Source organism: Schistocerca gregaria, chromosome 1 (genome assembly GCF_023897955.1).
Source record: "Schistocerca gregaria isolate iqSchGreg1 chromosome 1, iqSchGreg1.2, whole genome shotgun sequence".
NCBI classification, from domain to species: Eukaryota; Metazoa; Arthropoda; class Insecta; order Orthoptera; family Acrididae; genus Schistocerca; species Schistocerca gregaria.
Window position 1 is genome coordinate 199,125,966 of NC_064920.1, and position 18,550 is coordinate 199,144,515.

Sequence of the window (18,550 nt, forward strand, 5' to 3'; positions counted from 1 at the left end):
TCAGCAGATTAAAGATGAGTAGAAAAGCTACTTAAGATCGAATATAGGTAATGCAGATTGTCAGATTCCGCTATCTTGTCAATAGAAAATAACACAGCTGCTCAATATGATTTGAATTATGGCTGATTTCAGGAACCACTTTAACTATCTATTACTGAAAAGTTAAAAAAAAACACACTTTAGTTTCAACATTATCATAATCTGAAACTCACAGACAAGCATTGAAATACTCTGACAAATTATAGAAGGAATGGTTAATATGGCAGGGTCACCTAGTCACTATGTGTCTGAATATCTGCTAATTATCTATTTCTTGTCCAATGTCTGTCAGCACCTGTTTCAGACTTTTGCAATAAAATATAAAGCTTCAGTCTGAACCCTAGACAGGTGGTCTAGTATGGCAATTATTACTTTTAGTGCTGTGGTTGTGAACTGCACACTTCATCCTAAATTCACTCATTTTTAATCACAAACTCCATCAGAATGTAAATGTATTGGCACTCCCAGTTTAAGATACCCAAAGACAATGTAGAGGCTGCTACAAGGTGTTTGATTATTAATTTTCTTACGGCACACTTCAGTGAATGAATACCTTTTGGTTCCAGGAAAGATTTCTAAGCATAAAGCAAGAAGAACTGAGATTTTTTGTCAACTTGCCACTTTGTTAGTATGCTACTACTATCCACCTGGATATCCATGAATTTCAGCAACTGAGCCTCATCTAACGCATGCCAATTGGTCTCTTCTTCTAGCACCTGTAAGCCACTTTTATTTGTTTGGAAATGTGAAGATTTGTATGAGTAAGAGTTAAAGATATTTGCTGTGAACCATTTGTATGCCTGTTCCATTGTTCTCCTGGCTGCACCTTGGATGGGTGTGAGGCTCCATTTCGAATGGGTGTGTTTGAGCCCTCTATTAGTGGGACTAAACTTGTGTCATCAGCAAGAGTCCTTCAGTAGCCCTGCCAAATCATTATCTAGGTAATGAACAGGGGCACCCAACCATCATACCTTGGAGGACACCATATCAAATATTTCCATACGCTGAATTTAATTTATTTCTTGTGATACCATTTGTTAACCACCCTCTGTTTTCTACCGTCTGTTTTCTGTTTGACCCACATGTAGGGAATGCCTTTAAAAACGTAATATTTTAGTTCACCATCCAGGTACCTATAGTGCCGTGGCTCCCACAACTTCTGGAAAATATAACTTGAGCTATCTAGACCTGCAAAAAAAATGTAATCAGGAGCAACAGAAAACACTAATGGTTAATCTTTAAATAGCATTGTTTGCATCCTACACTGTATCTCAAAACTCTGGCTTTTATCATTAAGCTTATTTTTAAGGTAAATGGAGACCAAGAATTAATATTATACTAGACAGAACAAGAACAACATAAGAAATCAAATGTAATACTTATGAAAAGAGCATAGCAAACCAAATGGGTGGAAACATTGCTGCTAAACTTTTACTAAAGAATATTTACTCACCCAATATTTCCCCAGGTCCTCAATCTTCCCTCTGTAACGTTGTGAATAAGATAACACCTGTGGGTGGCCTTCTCTCAGCACCTTGTGCAGCACATGACAGAACTTCCATGCAACAATACGACTGTCCTGCAAAGGCAGTCGCAGCACACATGCCCAGAAAGTTGCTCCACCTTTTTCTTGAAATGTTCCAATGATTGTGCCTGGCATACGTTAAGGTCTACATGTTTTAGAAAATTATTGTTTTCAAGTTTGGATCATCTTTACCTGACAGACATATATTTAGCCATGATGTTTCTCAATTTCATTGATTAGGTAAACATAATTTTATGCAATCTGTGGTAAGAAAATTTAATGACGACTAGCAACAAATGCACAACAACAAAGTTGGCCTTTGTCACAAGCTGAAATCTTAATTATGAGCAAAACTCACTGAATCTGCAATGCAGTCCACCGATCATGAAATCTTAAGCAGCACCCAAATTTTGCCAGGTATGGAAGTTAGTGACTTCTGTTTACAACAAGCACATGCTACAAGTGATGCATTATTGGTATTCACTTTTAGTGTCTGGACTGAAACAAAAGAAAGCAACTGTTTTGTTGGTCATTGTCAATGAGGCACATAAACACTTTTGTCAAGGGTAGTTTATTATGTACAATATGGTAGTTTGGTGAGAACTAATGCAAATCTTGCTGACAATTTGTAGATTACACATCTATTGCATGACTCCAAAGCTTCCACTTACAAGTACTTGAAAAATGTGGATGCCATCCTCATGTAAAGCTCGCCACCTTGTGCATCTGACAATTCTGCTGAGGACAAAGAATTTTTCTCATCTTTGTATGCTGGTGAATTATTTTCACACACAACTAAATCATTTCATAAACCATAAAAATTGTTAATACAGAAATGCAAAATCTGAGTAATAGCACCAGTCTCAACTTTGCTTCAGTGAACTTAACAACCATCTTTTCTCTCCATCCAGCAATATCACTGTATGGCTAACACAGGATCCACATGCACAGAAAATAAAGAACATCACTGTATGCTGCACATATGAGCACTCTCAGCTGTAGATTTTCAAGTCAGACACACAAACTGTATGTATGTGTTGTATCACTGAAGACCCAGTAGTTGTGATATTTTATAAATGACTTGCTGATTACAAAACTACCTAAGTCACATTCAGCACCTTTTAAGGAAAGTGAGAAAAACAATATAAGTAGCCTACTACATAAATTATTAGAATAAAGTGAAACTTAACCTTAAGATTAAGTAGCACTCAACAGGTTTATTGTCAACATCTCACACGTACATGCTAACCCATTTGCATTGCAAAAAACTTCTTATGCTGTTGATTTAGGTTGTTTTTGCAATCAATAAATTTGATCAAAAATTTTCAAAAATACCAGAACAAATTAACTATTTTTATTTAGAATACAATACACTGTTCTTATGCTTATTGCAGAGCTGTAATACAACACATTTGAATGCTTTTGCTGATTAAACTGTTTACAAAAGGAAAAAAAAAACAAGGAACAAAACAAAATAGTATTTAATGTTTGCAGTACAGAAGTCCACCCAATGTTTCTTGCATATTTGCTGTAGGTCAAGTTAATATTTCATCCATAAGGATGGCATACTTTCACTGTCAGGAACAAATTGTACACATTGTTTAATGTCTTCCATTTTCTTCACACCAATAGGCACTTTCGTATCCTTTTAACACTTATCATCTGGCAACTGTGGTTGCTTCTTTTGGTCATATTTCAAGGAGAAGTTGGTCTGAAGCGCATTAATGAATTGTGTTGATTCCATAACTCCTGGCATCGATAATTTATAACAGAAATTATGAAACTTTGAAATATTTAGTGGTACCTTATCAGCCCTTTGAGTATCTCATTTCGACATTTCAATAGAAATGCAAGTCGTCTTATAAATTGGTGGCCACCACTTCTTGAAGTCTACTATTTCACCTCCATCCACCAATTGCATGATGAAATTTACAGTTTGCAGTTACTATAACCTCCATTAATTCTTGGATTATGTACATGCTCTCTACTTTCTTCAAAGCTCTCTTTATTACCCCAAATATCCTCCTATCACATGGCAGGAATGAATGACTGCGGATAAGGTAAAAATGTTCAATCTTCCCAAATCGGCCTAACTCCACAAGAGTCAAATACAGGACGATCATTGTGTTGTGTTTATTCTGCCCCAAGCAATTATCAGAAAACAGAAGTAAGCTTTTCACTTCCTGGGCAATATGGTCTTTGATGTAGCTTAATAGAAAAATACATACTTCATTGATATTTTCTTTACATTTCCTTCGAGACAGAGAGAAAAAAAAGAGATGACCTTGTATGCAGATTATGCATACAAAATACTGCAACAGTCAGCTGGCGCAAGTAGAACAGCTCCTGCACCGCGACACAAGAAGTTGATTATTTTGCGTGCAGTCTAATCCACACGCAGTATGTCTAGGATTAGTCTCCAACGGCCTTTTCCAATCTTGCAGAGCGTTATGAAACCACCTTGGATCTTCACTCGTAGACAATCTTCTCGCCTACTGCTGCTCCTTTTGCTACCTCATTTTGTATTTTTGACTTAATCTTTAACGTCAACTCTTCGCAGGTGCAGCAAGTGTCACTTTCGGTCTTCCGCAAGCAAGTGAAAAGTTTTCACGAAAAACATTATAGTAGTAACTCACTGACGAGATTGTTTGGCAATAAAAAGTTGGTGCATGTTTTTCACAGATAGTTCACAGTCAATGTAGTGCATAGTGCGGCTACCATAATGACTTTCCTTAATGGAGAATGATCTGATATCTGCAATTTTGACAATTTCCTCTGGCGGCATAGCATTAACACTCTTACATATCCCTCTTCCGTCTTTCGGTGTCTGTACACTACACAGCAGTTTGCTAATTCTTTTAACTCTAGCATGAGTTATTGCACAAATACTTAGAAAAGCTTTTCTATATGGCTCAAATCGTTTGTCTCCAACGAGGACACAGTAGCTAAAAGATTTTTCACGCCTGCACCCCTTCTCACTTCTTCGGCGTTTTTTTTTCCTTTTTTTTTTTTTTTAACATTACTAGACATGACGCAGTCCTTGCATAGAAAGGTAGTGGTCATCCTTGCATTCCATGTGCAGAAAATGTCGACACTTGCGGACACATTTTTCGGAATTGCTTTGCCTCAATAACTCACGTGTTCCTCTCCACGAATTTTGGCTTTCTTCACAATATTTCCTTGATATTCCTAAGAATGTTTCACAGTTTTCTTCTCGTAACTGATGGTACACGCCTCTCCCTCCATTTTCACAAGAATACTAAAACCAACAATGCAAATTTCTTCCGAACCGACTGCACTTAACTGTAGTGTCAACAGTTGAGAAGAAAAATAGGACAGAGTATCAAATACTTCTTCAATGCTAATAATGTAAGTATTCCACGTGGATTAAAGTTTTTAAGGGCTTAAATTACTAAAGTGTTGAGCAGAAAGATCGCTAATGCCTACTAATATTTCATGTCTTATAGTGTTGTGCATTTTGCCACTGGCTGGGTGGATGAGGCATAGTTTACAAAAGGGACAACCACAGATCTGGGAATCTTGAAGGAAGGACGGTGGTCGAAGAATGTAGTAAGATCTGGCAAGAATTTATGTATGTGTGGTGTTTGGACATGCCCAAAAGAACAGACACCATTCGTGATCCTGCAGCTGTGTATACTTGTATCTGTGATAAATGAAATAATTTCTGACTTTTGTTACAATTGGGCACTGAAATAATTTCAGTGGTGACAAGCGAAAATTTGTTCTGGACAATGACTTGAACCCAGATTTCCCGCTTCTCACCAAGGTCACTTTGATCGCCTTTGCTACCTGGACACGACTCCTGTCTGAACCAAATTCCTATCTTGTCGCACACTACAGACACGGCGCCTCCTATCTATCGTACTCATTGCTGGCTGGAGCCCCACAGGAGCTCATGGGAGAGTGTGTATTCGCACTCATGAGATCTTATGACCGTCAAGCCATACATACCTATGGTGCCTGTTCTTTCGAGCATCGCCTGACAGCCAGAACGCCTCTTCATTGCAAATTCACACATTCCAGAACTCTTGCCGGACTAAGGCACATGCTGGCGAGGAATTGCTATGACGGACAGAGGGCACTATGTCAGTAGTGTGCGACAAAACTGGAATTTTGATCAGACAGGCGTCTTGTACAGATTGCCTTGGCAGTCAAGGCGACTATTAGCGAGAAGTAGGGAACCTGGGTTCGAGTCCCAGTCCAGCACAAATTTACACTTGTCGCCATTCAAATTATTTCAATGCCTAATTGCAGCCGAAACAAAAATTATTGCATTTCAACTGACAAAAATTTTGAGAATGTGAGTGGGGGAGCGACAACGTATGACGGTAGGGGTGGTGTGGAAAGGGTTTTGGGGACGCATCAATTCAGGCTTGAGTACGCAAAGTTTTCGCTCTTACACATGGGAATGGAGCTATAAGCTTTCGCTGTACGTTATGAAGCCATAGTGGGCAGGGCCTGACGCCGTCTTAAATAGCCCAAAACATTTGCAGACTAATTTTTGTGATCGCTTCTTGCTCATTATTTCTGTTGTGTGCACGCAGCAGCTGTTTTAAGCTGCTCACTAGACGACCGACACGAGTGCCTTTGATGCTCTGCACGACACTGCCTGCAGCGCCTGTCCTGGGCTCGTGACCATATCGATTGAATCCTATGCGACGGGAAAACCGAGACCTGGTCACATGAGTCCTTATTTCGATTGGCAAGAGCTAGTGGTAGCGTTCGAAAGTGGCACAGACTCCACGAAGCTGTGGACCCAAGTTGTCAACAAGGCACTGTGCAAACAGGGGGTGGCTCCATAATGATGAGGGGTCCTCTGGTCCAACTAAACCGATCATTGACTGGAAATGGTTATGTTCGGTTACTCTGAGACCATCTGCAGCCATTCAAAAGCTTCATGTTGCTTAATAGAGACGGAATTTTTATGGGTGACATGAGCCATGTCATTGGGCCTCAACTGTTCCTGACTGGTTTGAAGAACATTCTCGACACTTAGGGTGAATGATTTGACCATCCATATCGCCCTACATGAGTGCCATCGTACATTTATGGGACAAAATCGAGAAGCCAGTTCGTGAAAAAAAAAAAAAAAAAAACCCTGCACCGGTAACACTTTCGAAATTATGGACGGCTATAAAGGTAGCATGGCTGAATATTTCTACAGGGACCTCCATTGTTCAATCCGTGCCACGGAGGGTTGCTGCACTACGCCGAAGCAAAGTAGGTCCGACACGACTTTAGTCACTTCAGTGTATGAGTATTAAGTCTATTCACTGATATTTGCTTGAATACAGTTTTCTACAATTTTAATTAAATATTCATGTAGTGAAGAAAAAGCATATAACCCAGCACGTTAGCCGAGAGCGCTAATGCGCTGCTTAGTGGACTCGGGTAGGCGCGCCGGCCCCGGATCGCATCCGCCGGGCGGATTAACGGCGACGGTCGGTGTGCCGGCCAGCCTGGATGTGAGTTTTAGGCGGTTTTCCACATCCCCTAGGTGAATACCGGGCTGGTCGCCATGTCCAGCCTCAGTTACACGGCTCGCAGACACCTGACCACTTTCGCATTATTCCATGGATTACACTCGAAGCAGACAGTTGGGATATACTACACTCCTGGAAATTGAAATAAGAACACCGTGAATTCATTGTCCCAGGAAGAGGAAACTTTATTGACACATTCCTGGGGTCAGATACATCACATGATCACACTGACAGAACCACAGGCACATAGACACAGGCAACAGAGCATGCACAATGTCGGCACTAGTACAGTGTATATCCACCTTTCGCAGCAATGCAGGCTGTTATTCTCCCATGGAGATGATCGTAGAGATGCTGCGTGTAGTCCTGAGGAACGGCTTGACATGCCATTTCCACCTGGCGCCTCAGTTGGACCAGCGTTCGTGCTGGACGTGCAGACCGCGTGAGACGACGCTTCATTCAGTCCCAAACATGCTCAATGGGGGACAGATCCGGAGATCTTGCTGGCCAGGGTAGTTGACTTACACCTTCTAGAGCACGTTGGGTGGAACGGGATACATGCGGACGTGCATTGTCCTGTTGGAACAGCAAGCTCCCTTGCCGGTCAAGGAATGGTAGAACGATGGGTTCGATGACGGTTTGGATGCACCGTGCACTATTCAGTGTCCCCTCGACGATCACCAGAGGCGTACGGCCAGTGTAGGAGATTGCTCCCCACACCATGATGCCGGGTGTTGGCCCTGTGTGCCTCGGTCGTATGCAGTCCTGGTTGTGGCGCTCACGTGCACGGCGCCAAACACGCAAACGACCATCATTGGCACCAAGGCAGAAGCGGCTCTCATCGCTGAAGACGACACGTCTCCATTCGTCCCTCCAATCACGCCTGTCGCGACACCACTGGAGGTGTGCTGCACGATGTTGGGGCGTGAGCGGAAGACGGCCTAACGGTGTGCGGGACCGTAGCCCAGCTTCATGGAGACGGTTGCGAATGGTCTTCGCCGATACCCCAGGAGCAACAGTGTCCCTAATTTGCTGGGAAGTGGCGGTGCGGTCCCCTAAGGCACTGCGTAGGATCCTACGGTCTTGGCGTGCATCCGTGCGTCGCTGCGGTCCGGTCCCAGGTCGACGGGCACGTGCACCTTCCGCCGACCACTGGCGACAACATCGATGTACTGTGGAGACCTCACGCCCCACGTGTTGAGCAATTCGGCGGTACGTCCACCGGGCCTCCCGCATGCCCACTATACGCCCTCGCTCAAAGTCCGTCAACTGCACATACGGTTCACGTCCACGCTGTCGCGGCATGCTACCAGTGTTAAAGACTGCGATGGAGCTCCGTATGCCACGGCAAACTGGCTGACACTGACGGCGGCGGTGCACAAATGCTGCGCAGCTAGCGCCATTCGACGGCCAACACCGTGGTTCCTGGTGTGTCCGCTGCGCCGTGCGTGTGATCATTGCTTGTACAGCCTTCTCGCAGTGTCCGGAGCAAGTATGGTGGGTCTGACACACCGGTGTCAATGTGTTCTTTTTTCCATTTCCAGGAGTGTATTTCCGTCCTGGGGGGGGGGGGGGGGGGGGGGTGTTACAGGGTGGTGGTAGGAAGGGCACCCGGTCACCCTTTAATCTAACATTGCCAAATCCGATTAACCACGCCGACCCTGCGTCCCTCCGGGAAAAAAAGGAACAAGCGAAAGAAGAAAGAAACGCATATGCGGCTGAAGTATTAATAAATATTTGAATGTGTTATAAATCCAACTGATCTTTTTATCATATTGTAAATTGTATGGATACCTGCAAATGAGTCAGTAAAATTGCAGTACAAGCAGGAACAACTATGCAGATCATCATATGAATGCACGAGTAACTTCATCTATTGTTAGCTGTTTACTTCACTGGCTACTGACATTGAAGTTCCTGACCTTATTCCCAGTGAATATCTTTGATTTTTCACGAGACCAAATGAGAAAATACAAAAAAAGCAGTTATACTGACATACAAGCCACGGCAGTCACTTCAAATGAACTGGCCGGCAGCAACTGTTAGCTAACATTCAGCATACGCATGGATGTTACCTATCTAGCAAAGCACAGGAAAAATTAATTTTCTATCCATGGTACTGTGGTAACGCCAATAAACAGTTCTATGGTAAAAAAAGGATACTTCTCACATGTTTCTGCTTCACTGGAGTTTCCATATTGTTGATAGCCTTGCTGATACTGATGGCCTGTAACAAAGAAAACAGATCGTTGTAGATATATAAATGAGGAGAATAATAAAATTTACCAAACTTCTGGCAGTAACACTATGAAAATTTATCACAAGAGACAAGAATAACATTGTTATTTAACTGTCACTATAAAAGAATAGACAAAATTTTAATATCTGACTTAAGAAGGGTAACCCTCAGAGATCAAATACGAAACAATACTGTAAGAGAAGAATATATAAGCTTTATACAGATGTGTAAGAGCAAATATAAATTACATGGACACAACAAAACAGAATAGGGAAAGGCAAATTACTTACACATATTATCAATACACACGCGAGACAGATAATATTCTTCAATTATCCACTTAACCACATATAAATCTAGTGCACTCATAATAAAAAAAACGACAACTCCAGTAGAATAAATGAAATAATGAACATGAAAAACACCATACTACTTCATTTTATTGTGTGAATGTGGAAGACCCTTGTGGCTCAATGTATTTGCACAAAATTAATTAAAACTATTCAATATGCAGGAACTAAAGAATGTACAGTGATGTTGCTTGTTTCAGTAATAGCTATTGTGCCATGCTATTATCAAACACCTAGTTGATCTTGCTCACTTACATAATTTAATATTTAATGAGTGAAATATTTTGTTGAAATATTATTAATTTCACTGTAATTTCTAACTGCATTTTTTTTATTGTTACCTCCAGGCAGCCACACTTAGGTTTTCTGGAGTTGTCTTACAACATTTGAGTTGGAGACTGATAGTGTCGTCGACCTCCTTTCATCACAAACCTGGTTGTAATGACTGATTTGTTGCGTAGCCCATGATTTAGGTTTACGTCCAGAGATGAAACTTAGTTGCGAGTTGCTTAAGCCAACGATTGTAAACACGAAATGAAAGTGGTGGTAACAGACTTATCTAAAATGTAGCTCGAGGTCGAAATTTGTTCCATTATTAATGCACTTTTCTTTACTCATACTTTAAGACAAATTGAGAAAACCTGTGTTACATATTAACCAAATCACCAGTAAGTATTTATTACATGTAAATATATTATTCATTTATTTATTACTTATTTAAATAAATAAATGGCAACAACGAAACATTCATGGACAAAGATGGGGAGGGGGGGGGGGGGGGACCACATGACTACTCAAATATCTGATAGGGATGCCAGCCAGGGTCTACGATAAAGTAAAAACGTTTTCTTCTACTTTCAAGACAGACTTAAATTTCACATGGCAGGTTGAAACAATAGTAAAAGAAAAAAATATCATCAAAATTAAGCCAGCACCAGATGTGAAATGGTAGGAACACAGTTCCTCATCTCTACAACGTGAAACGCCATATTCACATAATATAAATAGGGCAGAGATATAAGAATTAATCTGACAACCCTACTCCGACTCTCACAGATGTTATCTCTACCTTTCACTTTGATACGCCACCACGAACCTATAGGGACTCATGGACGATTAAAATTATTAGATGAGGGCAGTCAAATGAAAACCCAATACCCACCACGACGGGACCATGGAAAGATTCCATTCAAAAGTTTCTCCCTAAATACGTTAGGACCTTTATCACACTGGCAGATCAGATACCAATCCCCGTTTCGTAGAATGGGGTCGGTCGTTGACGAATCCACAACCGCGCGCGCTGTTGCACTGTATCGGAAGAGATGCCTTAACATCAGTTACTGGCTGTCGTTGCACAGGTACATTTTTAAAGTGCCCATTGTGGGGTGGCACCAAGGATGATGCCGAAACTGTGGTGGAGGGGGAAGGGCGGGAGGCCAGGGGGGGGGGGGGGGGGGGGGAAGATGGGGGCGGGAAGTGATCTTCGAGGTACCCTTTGACGTTTTATTCGCTCATTAACCGGGCGAATAAGCATGTGCAATGTACTATTTCCCCGTTAACACGCCACAACAAAAGCGCGAAATAAAACGGAATAAATAGCCTTTGTTGCTTTGGATCCATGTTGAAAATCATCGAATGAGTTTGAACAGTCCCTAGAGATTTCCACCCTGTATACCAGAGCAAAAATTGCGGTCGCTCTACACTCCAAAAGGGGTGTGGTCGTGTTGAATGCGCGTTTGTAACCACACAGTGTCCTTGGGAGAACGGCTCCATTGGCAGGGGTTCTCAGCAGTGTCAGAGGTTGTCAAAACGTCGTCCTGCTGCTCAACGTAAAGCAAACAGTTGTTTTGGAAAGCAAGATGTATGTGTGAATCAACGCTCCAAGGGTTCCATTGATGCCCATATGCCGCCCCCTGAGGCTTTTTTGTATTGATGCTGAGCGCCGGTGTGTGTGAAATTTTTCCTCGACCAACGATAAAAAACCAGCATGGGCATTGCGGTGAAATGTGGGTAAGAGCAGACGTGACGACCTTCCGGTCGTGTTGAATTCCGCGGTGGTTTTTGGCAGAATTGTGGTATGATTTTGGCGTCAATGTGCCATCATTAACCCACCTTACAACTCTCACCAACTTCAGAGCTCTGGCTCTTTTCTTGCGCATGCCGACAGCTTTACGTTCGAAGCGTCGCCCAGCCCGAGGGTGACTATTACAGAGAAAGTTTCTAGGTAACTTTGACCCACATTTCAAACTTCTGCGCCGCAATGGAAGACAATGATGGTGATTCGCACAAGTGACTAAATGCCGGCCGGTGTGGACGAGCGGTTCTAGGCGCTACAGCATGGAACCGCGCGACCGCTACGGTCGCAGATACGAATCCTGCCGCGGGGATGAATGTGTGTGGTATCCTTAGGTTATTTAGGTTTAAGTAGTTCTAAGTTCTAGGTGACTGATGACCTCAGTAGTGCTAAGAGCCATTTGAACCCTTTAAATTGCATTGTGTAGTGTAGTTAGAATAAGAATGAATAGTACTACAGTTAGTTGGAGTTACTGAGACGATGTCTTAGGCCCACTGGGGACGCCACACCGAATTACACCACCGTCATTAGAATGGTTCTTGCAGTACGCCCTTTCCCTGCGTCCCGACGTGTCGTGGTACGCACCAGAAAATCACGTCCTGGTCTCTGTTTTGGATTTTCTGTGGGAAATCGTGTATAGTCTGAATTATTTTTCCTAATCAGTACATCTTTTGTACGGCTTATAGGGAACAGTCAGAGCAGATGAGAAACTTCCTGCTGTGTTCCTTTCGTACCTGCTCCAGTGCCTTGAAAACACTGTATAGACCCGTTTTATTAACTGTCCCTGCAGGCGAACTCTGAAAACCCTACGGTGTTGCTAAAGACGAGTTACCTGATCCCCAATGTTGTGCGCCTCGGAATAACGGTTCAAAGTTCGGATTACATCGTTCTGGTGTACGATGCGATGGCCAACTTCGGATGCCGACGATCGAAATATTTTCGCAGAAAGCTACACGAAGATGCGCTACACTGACCACAGTGCTTACTGGTTATAAACGAAGAAAGCTGGGGACTATCCGGTTTGACAGTGAGGCTGCGCAGCGGGCAGCCAACGCTCTCGGCCCACGGTCCGGCTTACTGGAGACACTCTGGGCGACGGAAGCAGCGAGACGTAATTAAGTGCTAGAGCCGCGCCGTGGCCTCGTAGGTCAGCGACGAGCGTAAAAGCTTAACTGCGCCACTCTGCTTAACGTTAACTGGATCTTCTCCATTAGCGGCTGCTGCTGTTTCCACTGCGCCCGCCACACTCCCCTGCCCGCCAAATCGGCTGGTTCTTCCCAGCCAGCCGGGGTTACCACTGATGGGACGCAACAACCGATAAGACGTACTGAGATGGATGGCGATAATTGGTGGTTCTGAGGAACTCAACATTGTGGGTATTCGTTCCTTTATCCTATTCTCAACGAGCCTTCAGAAGGGTTTTCCCAGTAAAACGGGTAGAGTCGGGTCAAGAAATGACACACGTAACAGTGAACGGACGGTACCGTTAAACGAAAAGCAGCGAGAGGAAAGAAGTGTGAGGCCACATAGTCCTCCAGAATCAGGGCTGAGGTTGAAGTGGCATCCTGCAACTACATTTCTTTCTACATCTACAAACTTACTCCGCAAGCAACCACGCGGTGCACGGCGGAGAGTACATTGTACCACTACTATTAGTCATTCTCTTTCCTGTTCCGCAAAGTACGTTGGTGGCAGTAGGATCGTTCTGCAGTCTGTTCCAGACGCCAGTTCTCTGAACTTCGGCAACTGTGTTTCGCGGTCACGTTCAATATTACTCGCAAAACGCTTGTATTGGCGCATCGAAAATGAGGACAAAGAGACGAACACTGACACTGTTGAGTCCCTCACAAACGCCATTCATCATCGTCGTCGTCGTCGTCGTCGTCGTCGTCGTCGTCGTCGTCGTCGTCGTCGTCGTCGTCGTCATCATCATCCACCGCCGCGTGTCGTGTCGCTTGTTGTACGCTTCTGTGGGAACCCTGTCTTAACTGGGAAAAGCCAGACGATTTGGCGGGCACGGAAGTGTGGCCAGCTGAAAGAACGTCTTCTTTCCTCCACGGATTCCCGTTTGAGTAATACTCGCATGTTGATTGAACCTACCGCTAACAAATCCACTAGAACGCGTCTTAAATGCTTCAATGTCTACCTGTGATCGGGCCTGGGGAACCCAAACACTCTACTGGAGCTCAAGAATGGGTTATTGAAGTGTCCTGTATGCAATATTCTTTGCAGATGAACCACACGTTCCCAGAATCCTCTAAATAAACCAAATCCCAACTCCCCCACCCCATTCGCCTTCCACGAAATTAATTTCGTTCAATGTTCCTTCCACTTTATGTCGCTTTCCAGTCTTCCCCCTACTGCATCCACACAAGATGAGTATACCGTAAGTAAGAGACATAATCCAAAGTCTTCCGTCTAGTGACAATCATCACAGATTTCAAACTAGGGAGGTAAAATCTGGTGGTTTATATCAGAACTGTGGGAAAATTAACAGGAGATGTTATCTACCCGATTCTATCCCGCGAGTCCACTAAAATGAGTGCTTTAAATTAACTGTTAATATTCAGTTTCCCAAAGGAACATAAAATCTCAAGTTGCTTTCATCACATCGTCAGTTATGATCTGTGGCAATGATTCGCCAAGACGCGATCTACGCTGTACACCAAGTGCGATGCAGACGTTTTATCGATGTGGTGGAGTGCCTTGAGTCGCCCTGCAAATACGTTGTGAAGAGTTGTCTTGCTTTAAGTATGACCAATATGGGTGCGGCAAAAGAATCTCAGCTTCGAAGTGACATTCTCCACTTCCTGTTGGAGGCTTATCATTTGGAGTTCGTTGGGACATACAGTATATTGGTCATCCAATTTTGTCCCCATTCTGTAAGATATTGCATCTAATAGGTGTCTGCAAGTCAACTTCTGGGATTTGTCTTGGGAGCAGGTCTATTGTTGAGGCTTCCATAGCTAATGCTGCAGTGCAATCATTGGCAAGGATGTCTACGTGAATGTGTCCAGAGGATTAACACAAAGGTTCTAGTGTCATTGAGGTCGCATAAAACTTCGTGAATGGTGGAGACCAAAGGATGAGACAGTGAGTAAAATTACGGTCAATCGCCCGTGAAGTAGTGAGTAAATCACCACACAGGAAAATGTTTCTGGCAGCTTGGGGTTGTACGCTGCGGTGGAGAACACCACGACACATCTGTCCGTAAAACGCACGTGTTACCAATGGAGTATTGTGTGAAGCGACACGATTGTCAATGGAGAGATGAAATAGCGTGAATCATTTGAAATCGTGGACTCTTAGGAATAGGAATAAACTGTCGTTTACCATTAGTTAGAGCTTAAAAAGCTGAAGAAAACTAGGTACGGATTGAAACTGTACAATGATATTGCCTATTACCACTAGCAGACATCGCTCGACTGTGATTTCTACTAATTCCCTATACAATCTACATAAACGTACATACCAAGATTTCTGATTCATGGCTTGTTTTAGAATCGTCACAACGCGAAAACTGCTCGAAGACTTCATATTTTTTGCACAAATGCTCTACCGCGAAAGATAATATAAACCGAAAAATTATTTAAGTTTTACAATGCATGAAAAAAAAAACACTTTGTGCAGGCCTAAGTACGAACGTAGACATCCTGTAAACAGTTTTTAATGAAATTTATTCAACAGTAGAAATTATTTTCATTGAAGCTTCATTGAAGCAACTAGAAACGATGCAAAGAATAAAGCAAAAAGGCAATAAGGAACTGCCTTGGGCGTATTATTCTGTTTACATTGATATGTATTCTCGAACAAATAAATATTCCAGTTCCCAGCAATATCTAAAATTCACATTACAGCCCTTGTGATGCTGGTACTATATTCAAACTTGTTTGTAGGATGATCAGCCCTTATAGTCTAACTTTTACCGTTCATTATTGGGCAATGCGACGAACCCAGTTTGGTCATGTGGACGTGAGGTGGTACTCTACTGACGTCCAGAATGAACAGGCATCAATCTAACTCGCTCATAAATTACGTAAATATACAAAGCTTATCATATAAACAGGAGTCTAGGAGCGGAAGTCACTTCTCCAAGTTAGTGTTTCTTGCAAGAGTGCCAGTCCAGTAACGTACGAGATGAGGTTTCCCGAAGTTTGCTTAGTATGAAATATGCGGACAGATAGGAATCTACAAGTGCCAGTCGTGAATAGCGCCTGGACACCTCGTTCGCCGAGAGCACTATCCGCGTTCCCTGTTACAGTCGCACTCCGATAAACAAATTAAGTCTGCCAGGAAGTTCAAGCCAGCGCACGCTTTTTTAAGAGCGAAATATTCATTCTTGACACAAGAAATAAACATCTTTTCATATTTCGGTGGCACTATACAAACTACGAGATAGCACCAGAGCCGAGCCCTTCCACACCACCTCCTCCTCCCCCCCCCCCCCTCCCCCCAGCAATCTCAGCCTCTTTAGCCGCCCACACTACAAATGAACAGCTATTGCGAGAGGAGCAGACAGTGATTCTTGTAGCGTATGAACATGGAGGCGTAGGTGTGGCTGATGCAAAGGAGTGCTAAGTTACCGTACACCTATGTCGTAAGAATGAGGTATGTTGAACTATGGAAGAGTTTACAATGCACTGGACCAGATTTGTGAGTGGAAACGGGACCTCTTATCACACGCAACTCAACGCGTCCTTCTTAATGGAACTAAATCGACACATTTAAAATTTACTTCTGGAGAACCTAAACGGATTGCTAAACGGGCATTACTAATTACAACATGGATAGCAACCGGTGGCACGTGAGCGTTATGTGGCCCGCGGAATAAATTCGAGAGAGAGAGAGAGAGAGAGAGAGAGAGAGAGAGAGAGAGAGAGAGAGAGAGAGAGAGAGCAGCTAAGAGAGAGAGAGAGAGAGAGAGAGAGAGAGAGAGAGAGAGAGAGAGAGAGAGAGAGCAGCTACTATAAAACATGAATAAAGAAGCAATGTTCGTGATGCGTACATAAATATACACATCTGAGGATGCGGTAAACATAAAATGAAAGTACTCCCAAAGCGTGTCGAGAAAGGAACGTCATTCGTGGATACGTTACCGCATGAACATTAACATCACGGACGCTATAGTGTTGACTCCAGGCGCGCTACAAGCGCTGCTGACGAGATGGTCCGCAGGTCACAAAATTTGATCCGCCAGCAAGTTTCAAAACATCGACCCCCTCCCGGCCACCCTCTTCGCTCCCCCTTCTACAAATGAACAGTTTTTGCGAGAGGAACGGGCAGTGGTTCTCCTAGCCTAATTTACAATATACAAAGGAGGCCTCGTGGGTAACAACAGAAACTCAGAGGATGTTCATTGGCGGCGTTTACCATAGGTCAATACCAACGCCAGAACAACTGCTGGAAGAATGTTGTCTGAACGTTTTTCCATCATACTACCTTTTCTTCCTTTTTGGTGCAGTGTTCGTTCTGTTGAAAACGGTATCGGAATGTCAGAAACGTATCCAATGCGACGTGTTTCCATCCAGGCTTTCGCATTTTCGCGCAGCCAACACAACATTTTTCTTACTCCCATTATCAGTGCACTGTATTAGAGTTCCGACCATAGTTTGTTGACTCCATAGCAGACCTACAAACGTCAAAGCAGTATTGACATGTTGAGTTTTGTGGTGCTTGTATTTTAATGATATGACTTTATTCGAAGAAAACATATATAGAAAATATTTCTATTGTCCATTGTGACAAATTTTAATAACATTTGATTACGTGTTTAGATGATACTCTTTTCTGGCGCAAAAAAATTGTTTTTGAAAAGTTTCAAGTTATAGTAATTCGTATAATGTAATAATTACTGTTAATTTTCTCATGGTGTGTTCAGTAAAGATTGTATTTAATCTGCGTTTTAAGCGAAAGATGACGACGACCCAATTGACAGTGCAGAGTAAATTAGAATAGAAGTGTGCTAGTGCTCACAGTTTTAGGGAAGACGGTAAGAAAGTAACATAGCGGAGCAGCAACATGAACTGAGATTTGTAAAATGGAGGGCCTGGTAATATAGTAAAAAGCCGTAAGATTAGAGTGTTACTGTCAAGGGCTGAAAGTTGCCGTGGTGTCGGCGCGTTATGGCGGTGTATTAGAATCATATGACAAACTTTATAACAAGCTACGCTTTATTTAAAGGACAAGATGACGCTGAATGACTAAAAGACGCCAGACTACAAGAATGAGAGTTTTAAGTGCGGACAGAAGTATTTAAATAGGAAAAAGCTTCAAGATCAAGAACAGAGAAGTTGAAGATATTTTGGAAATATTATGCTGACCACGATATTTTTGAAGCTTAGTGACGTTTCATAGATGATGGACACGTACAGTTGAAAGGGCAGATGTCAAGAACTAACAATTTTGTCACTAAAAGAACATCGTGCGTGCTGCCTGGACTGCGAAGGTGGTGTGCAGGTAAAAGGATAAAAAAGTTACGTGCACATTATGGCTTCGAGTCGAAAGTAAAAGATAGTTATTACCAACTTAAGGGCACAGCACTATGTTTCGGCGTGATAAACGTCCAAATAAACGAGTACGCTGGCAAACAAATTCAGGCGGGCCTGTACTCTTTCTTAGGTCAATATTCGTGGATTTTCGTCTGAAATCCCATACACTGGTAGATCTATGCTGTGGGATTATTTGAAACCTTTGTTTTGCATCTTACAACGAGCTGGATCCAGATTATACGAGTAACAATTTTCAATTAAATTGGTTTCAAACCGTTTCCGGCGGCCACTACTTGCAGTAACGATGAAGATTGGCCATCGGGGACCATCA

The 18,550-nt window shown here is 42.9% G+C and overlaps 1 protein-coding gene across 4 annotated transcripts in view; it reads right to left on the reverse strand.

Annotated features, from left to right (window-relative positions):
• LOC126336694 (huntingtin-interacting protein 1-like) overlaps positions 1-18,550 on the reverse strand; it is a 462,476-nt gene that overhangs the window by 94,733 nt on the left and 349,193 nt on the right. For all 4 annotated transcript variants that reach the window (XM_050000659.1, XM_050000677.1, XM_050000651.1 and 1 more), the window contains exons 2-3: positions 9,232-9,295; positions 1,493-1,692 (exon numbers count right to left, since the gene is read on the reverse strand). In XM_050000659.1, coding sequence (XP_049856616.1) covers positions 1,493-1,692; positions 9,232-9,295 — 264 coding nt within the window. The remainder of the gene's footprint in view (positions 1-1,492; positions 1,693-9,231; positions 9,296-18,550) is intronic.